Consider the following 17,936-nt stretch of genomic DNA (forward strand, 5'->3'; position numbering starts at 1 on the left):
TCTGGGCCAATCTTTGGTATCACTGACTAACTATCCTAAGCTGGGCAGCATTGCAACTTGAACTCCTAGAGGACTGGCTTCTTGATCCTCTGAGCAGGTCTACTTCAGAAGGCCAAGTGGAGGTTTTTGGTGGGACCATCAACAGGCTTCTGAGAGGAAAGAGGGAGGAGATGAGGACCTAGTGAGGAGAGCAAGAATTAGAAACTGGGCTGTCTGCAAGCTGCTCCTTGAAAGGGGTGAGGGATGGCTTTTGTGATCCTGAAAGCACAGAGCAAGAATCTCAGTGAGACAAAGCACACGTGGATGGGGCCTGTGGTCACTCATGGTCAGGTCCTGGGCCCCATAGTCTGATATCTTTTTCTTATCCAATCCTGGTTTTCTTTGTGTTTTAACTATCAACCTATTTATACAATTTACATAAAATTCAAGGTAAACTGAGCCTAACCTCAACCCTTCACCAGAGTGAAGCCTACTGCTAACAGACTGGGCACAGCTTACTGCTTCGTCCAGGTACTAGGTCACAATGGCCTGTTTCCATCAGTCATTTACTGACTTGAGAACAGTAGGGAATTTAGTGTATTTAAAACTAACAACTAAAAAGTACAAAAAGTTGTAACTAGGACCCAAGCATCCGTCAAATTTTTAAAAACTCACTCTGTCACTATCATGAAGCTCTAATAATAGCAACTTCAGAATCCAATAATTATAACAAATAAAACTGTCTAAGATTTAAAATGTGAGTCAGAGATGGTCAACATTGAGAAAATAAGTCAGCAAAATGTTTTGATTTGTTTTTTAACCACTGCTCCTTTATTGGTTAGTGGGATACAGCCCATTAGAACACACGGCATGCATCTGGGGAGAGCGACTGTGCACTGCAGCCACTGGTAGCCCTGCTGAGTCGGCAAGGCCGCGCAGATGGCACCCAAGGACCAGGCAGGGATGACGTAGCTGTCTACGGTGGCTAAGATTCAGGTGCAAAGTCTTTGCAAACAGATTTACTTTTGTTACTCAGGAATTACATCAAAGAGGGAAGCCCCATCTGCCCGCTCTTAAACTAAAGGCTAACGGGGTTGGAATCATTTGAATAACCCACCATCCGATCATATTCTTTGCAAATTATAATCCATTTCCCCTTCATTCATTTTCCCTGTCAACTCATACCCCTCAGAATTATGAACACTATATGAATAAGGAAAAGACTAACAGTGAATGTAAAGGGCTACATATTCGACTCCAGTATCTTTTATATCAAGCAGCCAATTTCTCTTTTAGATGCTTGAATTCGAGAATCCCAGTGACACTTAAAAGGACAAAAAGGTGGAATTACTGGATGTCAGACCATAATTGAAAACTGTATAATCATGTATGGTTTATTTAATACAATGATTGTAACCTACAGCACAATAAAATATCTCCATACTAAAGAGTGACATGACATATATTTCCTCAAAATTTTGTAATGAGTATATTTATTAAAGGAGCATCAATGTCACTTGATGTTCAAGTGATACCTACTGCTTTTTCTGATAATGGGAAAGTCAGGAGAAAGCTACTACCCCCAACAGGAAGTCAAGGGATGATTTGGGCGTTTGTTCTTTTGCAGAGGCAGTCTTAACTTTTCATCTCCTTCGTGCTCAGGGCCCCGTGGCTATGGCCTGCAGCGCTGGAGAAATCGAGGGTACAGGCACACGTCTCGGATGTGATACCTGTTCAGAATCCAGCTAAGAAATCGTTCCAAGCCCAAGCCATACCCTCCATGAGGACAGGTGCCATATTTTCTCTGTTAAATGAATGAGAGAAAGAGTGCTTATTTTAAAACTGTATCTAATCACATTAAAATTATTACTATGATGCGCTAACTTTCCACACTGTAACAGTTAGCTCATTGTAGTAATAATTCAACACAATCCATTCGCCGTCATAAACCATGCAGAGAGGAATAGTTCAGTGAACCATCTGAAAGGAAGAGATTCCACCTTTCAAACTAATTGCCTTGAATTTTCAGAAGAAAGTGAGGAACAGTATTAGAAGCTGGTCGGACCTAATAATTTATTTTTTTTCAAAACTGCAGCAGGAGCTAGCAAGGTAGCTCAGCAGTTAAGAGAACTGGCTGTCCAGAGGGCTTGCTGAATCCCAGCATCCACATGGTAGTTCAATACTATCTGTAGGAGTGGTTCCAGATCTTAAGCCCTCTTCTGGCCTCTAGGGGCACTGCATGTGAAACAAACATGCATTCACATCAAAACAAAAACAAAAACAAACTGTAGCAGATACAGAGCTTTACAAATGAAACTGACGTATAACTGGGGTAAAGACAAAAATGGCAATATCCCAATGCTACATGAAGCACACAGAGCTTGTCTGAATACCTGGGATTCTGTCCTCCTAAACCTTAAACTATTGCTTTTACCTGATCTGTATACCAGTAGTAAGGAGCGGGGTCAATCCCTTCCCTCTTATAGCCTTCGAGAATCTCCTCACAGTCCCAGGAGCGCATCGAGCCGCCTACAATCTCACCAACGTTGGGCATCAACACGTCCACCTTGAAACAGTAAGTTGAAAAACCCACAATTACCACCACTCTACCAGACACAACTGCGAGGCTTTAGGGAAATTGCATATCATATCAAGCTGCTAACTTGAAAGGAAGCCGTGTGACTATGCAAAGTTCAAGTAGTACTCATGTTCTTTAACGGAACATGTCAACTGTTACCAGGGAAAGGATTGTCGCTTTAATTACTGTCATTCTAGATTCATGAATTACTTGCCACGAGCTATATCTTATCCCAAAGGACAGTTCCCAGACCCTTAAAAAGCAAATTTTCTAATACTCATGGAATCACAAACTGACAGATTCAGTAAGTCGAGGATCCTCAGGACAGCGCTGCATATAGAAAGACTTGATCTCCACAGGAAAGCGACACAGCAGGATTGGTTCATTAATGGTGTCTGTCATCAGTCTCTCAGGCGCTTCGGGAATATCCTGAGGTTAAACCAGATTTCATTAACATTTGAAACTGCGAAAAGAAAGCAGCTTTTTACCCTTCAGTCAGTTCCTATAATATACTAGAGAATGCAAAAGGACCTAGACCCATGCACATGTATATAGGAACAATTTATTTAAAAAAGAAATAAAACCTACTGTGGCTATCAAATAAGCTATAGCAGGATCACCCTTTAACCCAGCCCATGTGGTGTGCTGAGTGCTGCTATGGAGTGAGCCCACTGCCCAGACACCTAAGTGATGACTGGATACTGCTCTGACTCTTGGTCAGCGGCCAGACTCGCAAGCAAAAGGCAATCAGGGTGTGCTCCAGAATGTGACTGATCTGTAGAGCACCAATGACACTCATCTTTAAACTGTTACCTAAACCCCTGTCCTGTCAAAATAAATCACTTATCCAATGGTAGGAGCAGTCATAAAGTAAACAGCCAAGGTCAAGTTTGTGTTATCACACCTGCAACAATAGCCAGGAAACATAAGACGACGAATCAAGCTAAATTAGTCTCTCTCAGAACACATCCCTCCAGAAACTGTATTCAAACCAGAACTCAAAACTCCTGTGCCAGTGAAAGCTGACTGCAAACTGGACAGGACTCACTGATTGTATAAGGGCCGAAACAGAGCTGGGCAGTCACTGGCTCTGCTCCCTGAAGGTCTGGAGAGATGGGATGCAGTGGGGAACAGTCTTGACTTCTTAGGTTGGATCTGTCTCCCACGCTGGGGCTCTGTGTGAGATGAACGCACACCTGGGAAAGCCTGCAGACGACTCACTCGCTCTAGAGCCCTGTGCTATGGGAGGGAGGAATGCACGATTCACACCAACATGCACTGAGAGCTTCCTGTGTGCGCTACCAGCCCTCAGCTGGAGGGAGAAGGTGTCACTTCATGGTAGACATGAGGACAGCTGGGTCACTAGCCTTCAGTTACATAGCTAGCTCAGAGAGAAAACCCACCTAAGGCAGGGACACATTTGGGCTCTATAGCTGAGGATCGTTTCACTCACACTAAGTACTTTAAAACTTCAGTTCAGAATTAGGCTACACATCATAAACTGAATTTACAAGACAGCAAGGGCGATGTGTGGAGAGGAGACATCATTTGTTCTCAACAGCAATCACTTCCAAAGCCAAAGCAAAGCTCTGTGGGGCAGCAGCCACTCATGGCTCCCCTGGGCAGGCACACACACACACACACACACACAGGGCGACAGTGAGGCTGGAGTGGCTGTTGGGTCACAGCCCTGGAGGCTTATGAAAGACTTGGCTGAGGAATGATTATGATCGGTAAGGAAAAAAGGTGCTGTGCGAAAGAAGGAACTCAAATATTCTGAAAAAGACCCTGTTCTAAAGTACACTCTATCATGAACTTCAGTAGTTTCTGCTACTATTATTGACTTGAGGACAAGCAGAGACATCCAGCATCAGGAAGTGGCCACAGCCAGCAACCTGCTCAAGCACGCAAGCCCCTCAGAAGCAATGAGAAAGCGACACGTACATCTCCAAACTCGTAGAAAGTCCCGTCTTCTTTCTTTACATCGTGCTCCTTCAGCCACTCAATAGCATCCGAATAGTTCATCCTGCGGAAAGGCCGCTTGGGGGGTTTAAAGTTCTAGAGTGAAAAGAAAAGAGCGAAACTGTATAAAAAGAAATATCCAGCCTTAAAATGCCTGGGAAGAAATGAAAGGGGGAGGGGGCTGGAGAAATGGCTCAGTGGTTGAGTATGGGCTGCTCGTCCAGAGGCCTCAGGATCAACTGTCAGCCTCGACACAGCAGCTTATAGCCAGCTCTAACTCTAGTTCCAGGGGATCCAGCACCTTCTTCTGGCTTTCAGAGACACGACATGCACCTGCTGCACAGACATACATCAGGCAAAATACCCATCCGGATATAAGTATAAATATATGTAATATAAGATAAAAATGCAAGCAGGGGATGGGAGCAGACCCTGGAGAGATGGCTCAGTAGGTGGACCAAGGCTGGAGGTGGGAGGAGACCCAACTCCACAAAGTTGTTCTCTGCCTTCCACCTGCACCGCTACACGCACAGAAACAAGAGACTCTTTAACCTAGAAAACAGTTCTGCAGACAGATTACTACTAGGGATGAGTATTTCAGATGCAGAAACACTTATGAACTAGCTGCCTCTTCTATAAGCTAAAATACAGTCACTGGCAATTTACCAGTATTAAATATTCAAAACATTATTCACTTAGTTCACCGAGTCTACAAGAATAGAGTGATGCTGTCTTCCCCAAAGACTGGGATCGTTTCATTTGGAGACAACACTACACCTACCGGGTTGAGCTCATACACTATGCTTGCCACTGGTGACTTCAAGACTCTGTCCACCACATCACACACTAGGTCCTCTAAACGGTTCAGGAGGTCCTCGAAGGTCAGGAAAGGACACTCAGCTTCCACGTGAGTGAACCTGAAGAACAGACACAGCTGAGTGCGCTCCTATTTTACACAGACGCAAAGGTTTGAACCTCGGGGAACTGTCCAGAGTGAGTTGTGGGTATCTCACAAGCCTCACTGAAATCTCACAGGAAAATCAGAGAACAGATTTTAGCTGTGGCCTAAGGAATCAACTGCCTTTTCTTTCTGCTTTGGCAGGGTCTTATAGCCCAGCCTGGCCCTGAACATCTAATCCTCCTGCCTCTACTTCCCTGCCCCTACTTACCAGCATGTGCCACCAGGCCCACTTCTCTGTGATGCTGGGGACTTAACCCTTTATATGCTAAGCAGGCGCTCTACCAGCTGACCTCTACCCCCCCCCCCCCCCCAGCCCAAGGAGCCGATTTGGTAAGACAATTACATACTCAGCCAGGTGCCTTCGTGTCCTGGACTGTTCGGCCCTGTATGACTGGGCTATACAAAAAACATCTCCCAGGGCTGGAAGGCAGGTCTCCAGGTACAGCTGTGAGGACTGGGTCAAAAACGCTTCTTCCCCGAAATAGTCAAGCTTGAAGAGCGTGGCCCCACCTTCCACCTGCGTCTGCACCAGTGTTGGCGTGGTAACCTGTTAAGGTGAGAAGGAGCAAACAAGTCTGCTGCGGCCATCACTTCCGAACAGCACGGGGAACATTTGCAAAAGGTGACCTGCAGCAGGCAGGCAGGCACTTACCTCACAGTACCCCCTGTCGAAGAAGTGGTCCCGGAAACACCTGGTGATCATGGAGCGCGCTTTCAGGATTTTGGACATGTTCTCTCCCCGGATCATCATGTGCCGGTTGTTGAGCTGGACATCCACATCAGACTCCTCGTTGATGAGGTTATCAGCTCCTCCAGCCGGGGCCAGCCCCACCAGTTCCCAGAAGTCACAGCTCAGCTCATGGCCTCCTGGAGCCTACATGTGGAAAAAGCAGAAGAGAAAAGCAGAGAGAGTGAGAAAGACACTAAAAATTAACAGCACTGAAGATGTTAGAGCCAAGGTTTTAGAACGGTGTTAATTTAAGAACATTGTTAGTAGCCTTAGTCTCCAGAATTAGAGACCCAATAACTCAGCAGTAACTATAATTTTGCAGTGAATACTTCTTTCCATGAAAAAATACACATGCATTTTGTAAATTAAAAAGGCTGTGGTAGTCTGAATATGCTTGGCCCATGGGACGTGGCACTAGTAGGAGGTATGGCCTTGTTTGAAATGTGTCCTTGTAGGGGTGGGCTCTGAGGTCCTATGATCAGACTCCTCTACCCAGTGCCCGTTCTCCTGGCTGCCTGGGGAAGAGAGTCCTCTTCTGCTGCTTGCAAACCAAGATGTAGAACTCTCAGCTTCTCCAGCATCATGTCTGCCTGCATGCTGCCACTTCCCACCATGATAATGGAATGAACCTCTAAAAATGTAAGCCAGCCCCAATTAAATGTTGTCCTTTATAAGAGTTGCCTTGGTCATGGTGTCTCTTCACGTAGGGCAAACCCTAACTAAGACAAAGGCATATACTAAGAATTATATAACTAATTCCAGGACCTATTTTTCTAGCATTTCTCTAAAGAGTTAGTTAACACACTTCTCTATATTTAAAACTTAAACATGGAGCTTAAAAGCTAGTTCAGCAGCTAAGAGTGCATACTACCCATTCAAAGGACCCGAGTCCAGTTTCCGGCACCCACAGGGTGGCTCACAATTACCTTTAAAACCAGCTCCATGGCATCTGATGCCTCTGGTTTCTGAGGGCATCTGTACTTGTGTGCACATAACATATACCAACACACATATACACAAATGAAGTAAAAAAAAAATAATCTTACATTTAAATGGAAAAAGTTTTCTAAAAGCAATTATCTATTTAGAAAAAAATAATCAGAATTTTCCCTATTGACTCTATGGTAAGTTATTTATTCTAAAAGCCTCTCACTCATGGAGCATGTAATTATCTTGTTGCCAGCGGGACAGCAAGTAACACCATGACAACCACTGCATTTGTAATCGCAGTACTTCAAGAAAGCTCAGTGAACACACACTCATGTCTACTGCAGGGCAGGCTTTTACATGAATGCTGTACTAGGAGTACTTGCTCCCTCTAGTGGTTAATAGGCTACACTTACAGGGTTGTTTCCTAAGCAACAGTTACAACCTCAGTAGCTATTTGAACTGTAATTAGCAACATGTAAATGTTATTAGAATAGATTACCTGCTCTTGGCTAAAGCAAAAATATATTCCAATGTTCAGTCCCCCCTCCCTTTCTTTCTTTCTAAGAAACTACCAATTCCTGTTCAAAAAGTTTCAGTTTAGTCTAGTGTTTTCTAAAATTCTCAGAGTTTAAACAGGGTTGGCCCCATAGACTCATGTGTTTGAATCCTTGGCTCCTGGGCAGTGGCACTGTAAGGAGGTGTGGCCTTGTGTCACTGTGGGGGTGGGCTTTGAGGTCTCTATGCTCAAGAAGCTCTGCTCAGTGTGGCATGGCTGCCTATGGAATTCAGTCCCTTTCTGCTGCCTGTGGATCAAGATGTAGAACTCTCAGATCCTCCAGCACCATGTCTGCCTGCACACTGCCATGCTTCCTGCCATAATAATGGACCGAACCTCTGAAACTGTGAGCCAGCCCCAAGTAAATGTTTCCTTTATAAGAGCTGCCTTGGCCATGGTGTCTCTCCACAGCAACGAAATCCTAAGTAAGACAGTGGGCTGGCTGCTAGTGATCACGTGACTGGGTTGGTTGCAGAAGCCAGTTCAGCCCCATCCAAATCTACTGAATGCATTCTCTCACTTGGATGTGTTAGTTGTGTCATGGTAAGTCACAGCAAGAGCTACATCACTAAAAGCAGCCTCTCTATCTTGAAATTCCCAACCTCCAGAACTACAAGAAAAATGCCGTGAATTTCCTAGTCCGTGAGATGCTGTTAGAGCTGCAAAAGGCAGAGTAAGATAAAAACATACAGTGTACATATTCTACTGGATGTAGTAGGTTGACTTTATAGTATTTGACACTTGTGTATTTATAGGACAACACCAAATGTACCACTACAGACACTGGGGAACAAACTGTTAAACACCGATCACTTTACCCCATGAGTTCAGCTCACTTACCTGTTTGCCCTTCGGAGTTAGGTTTAGTGTTCCGTACACCGCCACACTACTCTCGGTGGACAGGACTACTCCATTGTAACACTGACACTGTGAAAAGGTCAAAGTTCATATTAGCCTACCGAGGTTGATTTGAAATATTCTAGTTAAGGTAAAGTAATTGTTTACAAACAAGTTAATTTTGGTTTGGTTTTCTATTGCAGAGAGAAAGGGTCTCATATAGCCCTGCTAACCTTGAACTTCTGATGCTCCTGCCTCTTAGAGAAAGTGCTGGGATTGATTATAGGCTGTGCTACCTTGGTTCACCACTGATTTCTAAAATGAGAGAGAGACAGAGAGAGAGAGAGAGAGAGACAGAGAGACAGAGAGAGACAGAGACAGAGAGACAGAGAGACAGAGAGAGAGAGAGAGAGAGAGAGAGAGCGCACACAAGCTAGCTATCCTTGAAGAAGGCATTAAGCCAGTGTAGCCATGCACCACACAGTATTCCTGTTAGCGATGGAGCACGTTTGTATGCCCTAGTGATGTGATAGCTAAGTTAAGCACCCTAATATGTGCTCAGTGAGATAGCTTACCAATGTACCTGTTGGACTGTGGTGCTATCAGTCAACACATATAGCTGTATAAAAGCATATTTGTCCTCTTTACATGAACACAAAAGGTAAAGGGCACTAGCCCCACTACAGATTCCCACAGTCCATCTTTGACTTAAACAGACAGAGCTTCTATACACTATGATGACAAGTACATGCTGAAGTCATTACAGCCAGCGGTGGTGGTGCACGCCTGTAATCCCAGCACTCGGGAGGCAGAGGCAGGCGGATTTCTGAGTTCGAGGCCAGCATGGTCTACAAAATGAGTTCTAGGGCAGCCAGGGCTATACAGGGAAACCCTGTCTCGAAAAACAAAACAAAATAAAGTCATTACAAGAAAAGAGAAGAGCAACTTGACAATAGTGGGATAAGGCTGCTTACACTCATAGCTACTGATTACAGAAACGCAAGTGGGTGTCATGTGCCTCCTGACATAACCAGAGGAACAGTAGTTGTGTAGTTGTAGTTGTGTGAAGGAAATAAAAATCTAATACTATCAGACATGACGTCCATTTGTAAAAGCAGTGCAAGCAGAAGCACGCTGAGTGAGACAGGCAGGGCCAACCAATCTCACACAAAGTAATGTTGCTGGGTTTTCCTCCCACAAAAAACTGGGGAGCAGAGGTAAGACACTGTTGTGAATATGACATCCAGGGAAACAAACCAGGATCCACCATAAACTGGCTCTCTACACTGCTCTAAGATTTTATGTTTCAGAAAATTTCTATAATAAAAGTTTCCCCTCTAGCTTTTCTAAGGTATAATCAAAACGTTTTACATTTGTGATATACAATGGTTTTGCTACAGGTATCCAGTTAGCACAGTAAAAATGTAAAATATGTACATAGCTCCTAAAACTCAAAATTTACAATTATGGGCCCTATTAAATACAATCTTACAGACATATTTAAGATAAAATACCTACCAAGTCATCTGACAAGACACACTGAAGATAACCCGTACCATCTCGCAACACCAAAAACATCAAATTCTTTCCTAGAAATGAGAAACAAATTCAGCCAGTCCCAAGGACTCCAGAGCACTTCATAACCCACCCTCCACACGCAGCTCCAAGGTTAAGCAGCAGCAGTTCAAACCTCTCCATCTGAAGGGCCCCCAAGCCTACTGTTTATGTACTGTACGCTCTAATCGTACACAGTCTTTGCCATCCACATGACCGTGGGACAGTCAGTCAGCTCTGAACTGAGGCAGACGCTGTCATATTTACTCTGAATCCCTAGTGCTGAGCACTCAGAAGGGGCATAAAGATGTGAAGACACGCACTCACTTATATCCCATTTATTCTTATGAAAGATGCGATAAGCACGTATAGTAAAGTAATAAAGTAATAAAAAGGGGAAAAATGCCAGGGTGAAGGTAATTATAAAGATGGAAACTCAGGTGTCATGATGGGGAGACAGCTATGGTTAAAGTGCTTGTCACGCAGGCACTAGGAGCAGATTTCAGATCTCCAGAACCCAGGCAAACCGCAGGCCAGGGGGCGTGGTGGCCCCTGTAATCCCAGCCTTAGGAGATGGGAGCCGCCCAGAGCAAGCTGGTTAGCTAGACCAGTCACATAGCAAGGAGCTCTGGGTTCCAGTGAGAGACCCTGCCTCAACCAGATACAGTGGAAGATAAATCCTGGATAACTTCAGACATCGGTCTCGGGCCTCCACGTGCATATGCCTCCATATATCTACCACATACATTCAAACATGCATTCTCCCACACCATACACGGGAGGGCAGGGGGCCAACTAGGATGCTAATGTAAAAAATAAAATAAAAACCGAGCACACAAAACCCCTGTGACCTTACTCTAGATGAGGATCTGTCCCTCTAAGACATGTCCCTGTTTCTCATTACATAATTAAAATTCAGTTTGCGGATAATGTACTTATTTTATTATACACCTCCTGATCACTGTGGTTTCTAACAGGGGAAGTAACGTCTAAGTTTCAAACTTTCACAGTTATGTGGCACAGGAACAAATATAGGCTATCAATTATCACACCCCTTAAAAAGACAGTACACCAAGAACCCAAATCAACGTGAAGGAATGTTTCTATGTCTTCTTCAGCTAAAACCAGGATTATTGAAGACTGTAAAGAGGAAAGAAAAGCCACCCACTCACCTTGCCTGCGTAACCTGTGGACCCAGCCAAACACCTTCACTCTCTGGCCTCTGTATCCTTCTAATGCACTAATCTTTACCTGTCAAATTTAAATGAAAACTACTTGAAACATGTCATTATTACAGGCCAACGTTTTCACCAATATTCCATAGTCAAATGTCAGAAACAACCACTGCTGGGTATATGGCAGACATACTTAATGCCAGTATGTGTAAGGCAAGGCCAGGCAGGATTCAATGAATTCTGGGCCAGTCGGGTGTACATTTCTCTCAAACAACAACCAAACAACCAGTAACAACAAAAAACTAAACCAAACAAGAAAACCCCCACCATCACAATAATCAGTAAAAAACAAAACAAAAACAAAAACCACCAACCCACCCCCCTGAAAAAAAAAAAAAAATCACAAAACAAAATTGGGGGGAGTTCAGAATCACACACCTTACTGTGCTGAATTTAAAAAAAGAGAGAAAAGAAAAAGTCCTTTACCATTAGTGCAAAATTGGCAATGAGAGATACCTAAAACTATCTTAGAAACTGTTACAGAAAATCAGTTAATAAGTGAATCCAGGTTGTCACAAGAGATGTGCCTGTCACCCACACTAGCAACAATCCCAGCCTCACAGTTCTAAACACCCAGACACCAGAAACCTAAACAGAGAGGACAATGCTGCGAAGAGGAACTGGGTGACGTGGGGAAGTAGCTTAAGCTGACAGACACTTTGCCAGCAGGCGAACATTACTGGAGCCCAAGCCTCACTCACCGCTGAGTCAGCAGTCTGCTTAGGTTCCAAAATAGATAGATAGATAGATAAATAAATAAAATAAACACAAGAGCAAACCTCCTTTCAAAGAATCATAAATGTCTCTGAAGTATTTGCAAAACTTTGTGAAAATTCTACCTTTTGACTTTTGAGTGAAAAAACAGATTCTAGAGAAGACATAATCATTTGCCTCAAACTACCCAGCACAGCCAGACGGCAGCCATCATCTACTGCTGGTCAGTAGGAGCAGAATCTACCACTCATCAGGTAATGTCTAAGCCAGACGGCGGCCATCATCTACTGCTGGTCAGTAGGAGCAGAATCTACCACTCATCAGGTAATGTCTAAGCCAGACGGCAGCCGTCATCTACTGCTGGTCAGTAGGAGCAGAATCTACCACTCATCAGGTAATGTCTAAACTTCAGGACCAAACTGAACCTCTCTCAGCCCTCAGGACACTGTCTGTCTCCTCCTCCTAAGAAGGAAGACAGAACAACAGAACTTGTGGGTTGCAACCCACAAGTAGTGCAGTTACAGCCGAGCCCACAACACCAGGAAGGACAGATACTCACACAGGCCGGCTCTGGCAGGCTCGGGTCATTTTTAATGATAATTTTTTTTGCTTCCTCCAGGTTCTTTTCCCTTCGTAAGTTATCTTCTGCCTAATTTTAAAAATAACAGAATTGGTAAATACAGTTCTGGGTGTTGTAACTCTAAAAATGGGTAGTGGCAAATTCATCAGTCACCTCTTTCTTCTCCCTAGAGTCGTTCTTCATCTGTTCTCTGTGCCACATCTTTTTAATGTTCTTCATCTGTGACTTAGAAATAACATCCCACCTCTACAGAGAGAGCACAAAGATATGTGTTATCTTCAATACCTCTAGGTGCTCAGAAAAATGTATTTTTCACAAAACACAATCTCGAGAAGGTTCTGGTGCACCCTACCTCATTTTCCTTTTGTGAATCCACATAAATGGTGGGAAATGGCTCTTTTCCAACTGTCATCAAAGCCTTGGGGAGGGGAAGAGAGAAAACATTCCAATATTATACAATTCTTAGTAACCAAAATCACACCTGGATTATGAATCTGAACATTACCAAGAGCCTAGCAGGAAACATCAGGAGCCAAGAGGCAAAAACCATGTCAGCAGGATGACTCACTGAGCCTCAAACTGCAGGAGTTTGCTCTCAGGACATCATCACAGGTCACGCTACTGAAAATCCCAACCAGTTTAGCTACAGGAAGCAGCCCCTACCTCCACCCCTGTCAGAGAAGATAGTCAAACGGTCATAGGGACCAGCACAGCTATGCCAACAACAGGCGAGAGGCAGCAGAAAGCAAAAACACTTTGCAAACACAGTCTGAAAAGTTAGAGACTTGTAAACGATCAAAGGCGGGACCTAAGATACGCAGGTCTGAAACTTTCAACAGAGTAAAAGCCAAGTTACACAGAAGACTAATCTCCATTTAATTTGAAAAATTCTCATGAGACTATTTTTTTCATCACTATTGGTTGCCATAGTTTGAATATGCTTTGCCCAAGGAGTGGCACTATTAGGTGTGGCCCTGCTGGAGTAGGTGTGTCACTGTGGGTGTGTAAGACGTTAATCCTAGATGCCTGGAAGTGAGTATTCTGCTAGCAGCCTTCAGATGAAAATACAGAACTCTCAGCTCTGCCTGCCTGGATGCTGCCATACTCCCACCTTGATGATAATGGACTGAACCTCTGAACTTGTAAGCCAGCCCCAATTAAATGTCCTTTATAAGATTTGCCTTGTCATGGTGTGTGTTCACAGCAGTAAAACCCTAACTAAGACATATTAGGCATTATAATTTGGTAATTTATAGATTGTGTGATTTAAGTTAGTGAATCTAATAAAATTTAGAAATGCTAGCTGTGCATTTATTGAGTAAGTGTGTGTGGTCAGAGGACACTAGGAAAATCAACTTTTTCCTCCCACCGCATGGGTCTGAACTCAGACTGTCAAAACCGGTAGCAATCGCCTTTACCCACTGAGCCATCTCATGAGCCCCAAAAGGCCAGCTTTTAAAATAGGGTCTCGAGCGCAAACCAGCCTTGCCCTTGCTGTGCAGCTGAGGATGACTTGAACTCCTGATCGTCCTCCCTGTCTTTACCTTCCAAGTGCTGGAGTTACGGGTCAAAGACAAAGATGAGTATCTTAGCGACCTTCAAGCACCGTCTGAAACTTTCTCCAGTTATTACATCAAACAGGAAAAGAAGTACCTTGTTCTCTCTGGCAATAAAATCTCAAGTTCATAAAGCCCGACCTTTGAGATCCGACCATCTAGTCTTTGCCTGTTTGAGCCCCGACTAGGGCTACTGTGCCTCTGTTCAATGAGCCATGCATCCTGACCTGTCTGGTTTCATTCCTCAGCTAAAGGCCAGAGGCCATAAAAAGTCAGTGGCTAGGGGGTTTAAACAGTTAGGCCAATGAGGAAACATTAACAAGATTTATTTAAGATTAGGTAAGAGCCCCCCTGCATACAAAACGACCACACACACTCACATACACATGCACGCACATGAGAAACAGTCATAAAAAGAACGAAGGGAGGAATGCCCAAATCCCTAAAAAATCTCCACCCATTCCCGGAGAAGACACGCACAGGCCCTACTGATGCCTTTATCCTTCTCCCTGAGGAGGAGCCCTCCAATCCCCAAGGCTCGAGAAGATGCTCTGCAAGTTTATCCCCCCACCTCTGCTATTCTTGACCCTTTTTTCCTTCACTGTTCCAAAACCCAAGGGAACAGAAACCCTGACCTTCTAGTGGAGCTTAGGTGGAGCTTAGTCCACTTCGTTATCTGCTGTAGAGCAGGAATGTGAATCTTCTGACAACACCAAGAGAATTCTCAATGGAAAGCCACCATGGGAGCATAGTCCTGCACCGTGTAAGGCCGATTCAGTCAATGATGGGCTGCATGTCCAACTCCGGCCTCATCAGGTGGTCAGTGTGGAGGGTCACCGTGACTGCCCACATTCTTTGTACAGACACACCATCTCCCACCAACACACAGCTGCACCTGTAGAGCCTTGGAATCCATTTCCTTCCTCGAACTGTACACCGATACTCATCTTTAAAGTCAGAGACCGGAAGAGCCTAACTACCCTTCCTCACAACTGAAGGGCACACCTTCAAACTGCAACATTCCTCTTCCGAAGGTCTCCACTGGTTTTGGAAAGTCACAGGAGATATATCAATTGAGAGAGACTTCCCTCCAAAGAGTTAAAAAACATATTAAAGCATGACCACGTGGCCTGACCTTAGTAGAAAACACTTCAAGGTTAGCAGGATTTGATGACTGGTACTGTCAAGCATCTAAAAACCAAGAATTGGCCAAATATGGATGCACAGAGAAAGGAGCGTCTCTTCCAAGGAGGGGCATTTAACCATCTCCCTTGTGGAGTAGCTATAGCCAGAGGACTCCAGCATTCCAGGTCAACATAGTCAATAAACACTATAGTGGGGACACCTTAACCTGATGCTGAATAGAAGGATTCCTGGGACATGTGTAACAGACTACTCAGAATGAGCTAACCTCGTATGATGTCCCGAGGCCCCCCAAATAACAGCACATTAATGAAGTGGCATTTTTTTCCCTTAGGCATTCAGACTCATGAGTCTGCTTTAAGAAGCTAGTCCATTGATGGGTTGCTCATATGTCAAGTTTTTGGGTCCCAAGGTCAAGATGGTATCTGTACTATGATAAAGCCATCAAGAGACTCACCCGGGGAAACCGGGTCAGTGTGATTCAGTGGGACTCCTATTGTGACAAGAACTGAAAAACAGACAACCCAACAGAGAAAAAAAGTCCAGAGATGAACACCTTGCAGTAAAGGAGAAAAGGAAAGAACTGGTATATATGTAAGTTTGGGCTTTGATCTACCACTATTAGATTTACATATGTGTCCACCCCCCTTACCTTCCCTTTTAGGGGTTCCTTTTCAAAACCTAATGTCTGAGACAAACCACTAGGTCAGGTAGATAGCTGCGTGGGTAAAGGTGACTGCTGCAAAGCAGGATGGCCTGAGTTTAGCTTGCTGCTCAGAATTCATATGGCGGAACAACAGAACAAACGGTACGAATTGTCCCCTGACTTCCATACCTGTGGCAGAGGCACACAAATAATGTGCGCCCCCCACCTCGCCCCGTGAACAAATGCAGTATTTTCCTTTCAAAGAAAGAATTAAATAAAATTCTTGACAAGTCATTCAATGTCAACACTCACTACTAAAATGCAGAGCAGCTATCCTGCGGAGATTACCTTCAGGCCCGTTTTAAATGGTTTCTCCTTGGTTCCATCCCCGGTTGCGTCATTTCCTTCTCGGTCAGAGACATAGAGCTCTGCTGGTTTTTTTTTTTTAAAAAACAAAATGAAAAGTTACTCGTCCCTCATCAGCAATGCTCAGACACTTAACAATGCAGCTGCTTTATCAATTTGCTCTCTTTGCAAACAGAAAAATCATCCCATCTGTAAAAACTCCCACAGTCCAAAAGAAGTCAACATATTTTCCCAGTCTCCATGTTTAAGTCTATCCCACCCCCTAACACAATGAATTGCAAATCTTACTTTCCTATATGATTTTTTTTTCATTATTTTAACCCATTCGCACTTCTCTCTACTTGGCTGCACAGCAACCAAGGCAGAGTTTTACAGTTCGTCCTAACTTTATTAGATGCTGTATCTTTAAAGTCGGAGTGACCTGGGGAGAATTTATCTAATCTTCCTGAGGTTACTTACTTCATCTATAAAATCAGGAAGACAATATACATCGTACAGAGCTGTACTGAGAATAAAACAGAACAAGCTGTGAGCCAGGCATCCCAGTAACAGTGCACTGAGAGCAAATGAAAATGCCAGTTCCCTGTGCTTTTCGAAACAAATCACAAACTCTGGGGTTAAGCCGCAGAGGGAGGGCCTCACAACTGTGACATCGCCTCGGTCACTTACATCTTTTTATTTTCATCGCTGCAGAACTCACGGAGAAACAAAAAAAAAAAAAACAAAAAAAAAAAAAAAAAAAAAGAGGTTGTGCGGAAATTAATTAAAAGCCTTACATCATTCCCAGAAGAACGACTTAAGAATTGCACATCTGGGGCTTCACTAGGTCCCAGACCCTTGCAGCGCCCTAGCCTCGGCGGAATCACGAGACTTTCGCGGTGGGGCTGGGCTAGGGAGGCGGTGGCCGAGGGACGCACAGGGCTGGAGCAAAACCAGACCCCGACCACCGAGTCGGGTGTCCAGGTGGCCCAGGTCTGAGGGTCTGGGGCGAGCGACCAGGGCCCCACGAATATTTGAGAGTGCGCCTACGCCGCGCCAAGCACTAAGAGAAGTTCTAGAATTCGGCCGGAACCCTTCCGCCGAACCTCACTCACCAAGAACCATCTCTGCAGTCCCCCTGATCACCTCCGAGGACATCTACACTGCACCACCGCCGCCTGCTCACCCCAACGTGCACTGAAGGCTTCCTTGACTGAGGCGTTGCATCAGATCACCTAGAGCAGCGGTCGCGGATATGAGTCAGCGGAACGTCGGGCATCCATTGGCTAGACGAGGTGGGCGAGTGACTCAGTGGCCGCCATTTTTAGTCAGGGAAGAGAACACTTCCGGTTCGAAGACCCTGGGCGGGGTGAGGTCTCTGGGCTCCGGAGACGGAATTGTAGGTCCCGGGTTGGGTTGCGCAGCTGAAGAAGTCAGTCTCCCTTAGTTCCCAGCCCCTGCGCCTAGCTGAACGCGTTGCAGGTTCTATTTTTGAGAAATTCAACCACCATGGGGGAAAAGGGTTTTTTTTTTTTTTTTTTTTTAGTTTTAGTTTTTGATTTATATGTATGAGTGGTTTGCGGCTACACGCACCAGATGCGTGCCCTGTCAAAGAGAAGACATCGGATCT

General features: G+C 44.6%; 1 protein-coding gene across 2 annotated transcripts; it reads right to left on the reverse strand.

Moving 5' to 3' along the window:
- Positions 1–779: 779 nt before the first annotated feature.
- Positions 780–17,566, reverse strand: Nars (asparaginyl-tRNA synthetase). Of its 2 annotated transcripts, none has more exons than XM_021150756.2 (15): positions 17,422–17,566; positions 16,310–16,389; positions 12,969–13,034; positions 12,770–12,862; positions 12,596–12,685; positions 11,260–11,338; positions 10,052–10,122; positions 8,537–8,623; positions 6,133–6,354; positions 5,828–6,027; positions 5,301–5,436; positions 4,502–4,615; positions 2,855–2,986; positions 2,414–2,545; positions 780–1,783 (listed from the first exon to the last, which is right to left on the reverse strand). In XM_021150756.2, exons 1-15 carry the CDS (start codon positions 17,462–17,464, stop codon positions 1,652–1,654), a joined length of 1,677 nt encoding a protein of 558 aa, XP_021006415.1. In that variant the 5' UTR covers positions 17,465–17,566; the 3' UTR covers positions 780–1,651. The 2 variants fall into 2 exon arrangements, with proteins under 2 accessions (XP_021006415.1, XP_021006414.1); XM_021150755.2 differs by having other exon boundaries at positions 16,310–16,392; positions 17,422–17,565.
- Between the last annotated feature and the right edge of the window lie 370 nt (positions 17,567–17,936).

The sequence above is a fragment of the Mus caroli genome, chromosome 18 (assembly GCF_900094665.2).
Source record: "Mus caroli chromosome 18, CAROLI_EIJ_v1.1, whole genome shotgun sequence".
Taxonomy (NCBI): Eukaryota; Metazoa; Chordata; class Mammalia; order Rodentia; family Muridae; genus Mus; species Mus caroli.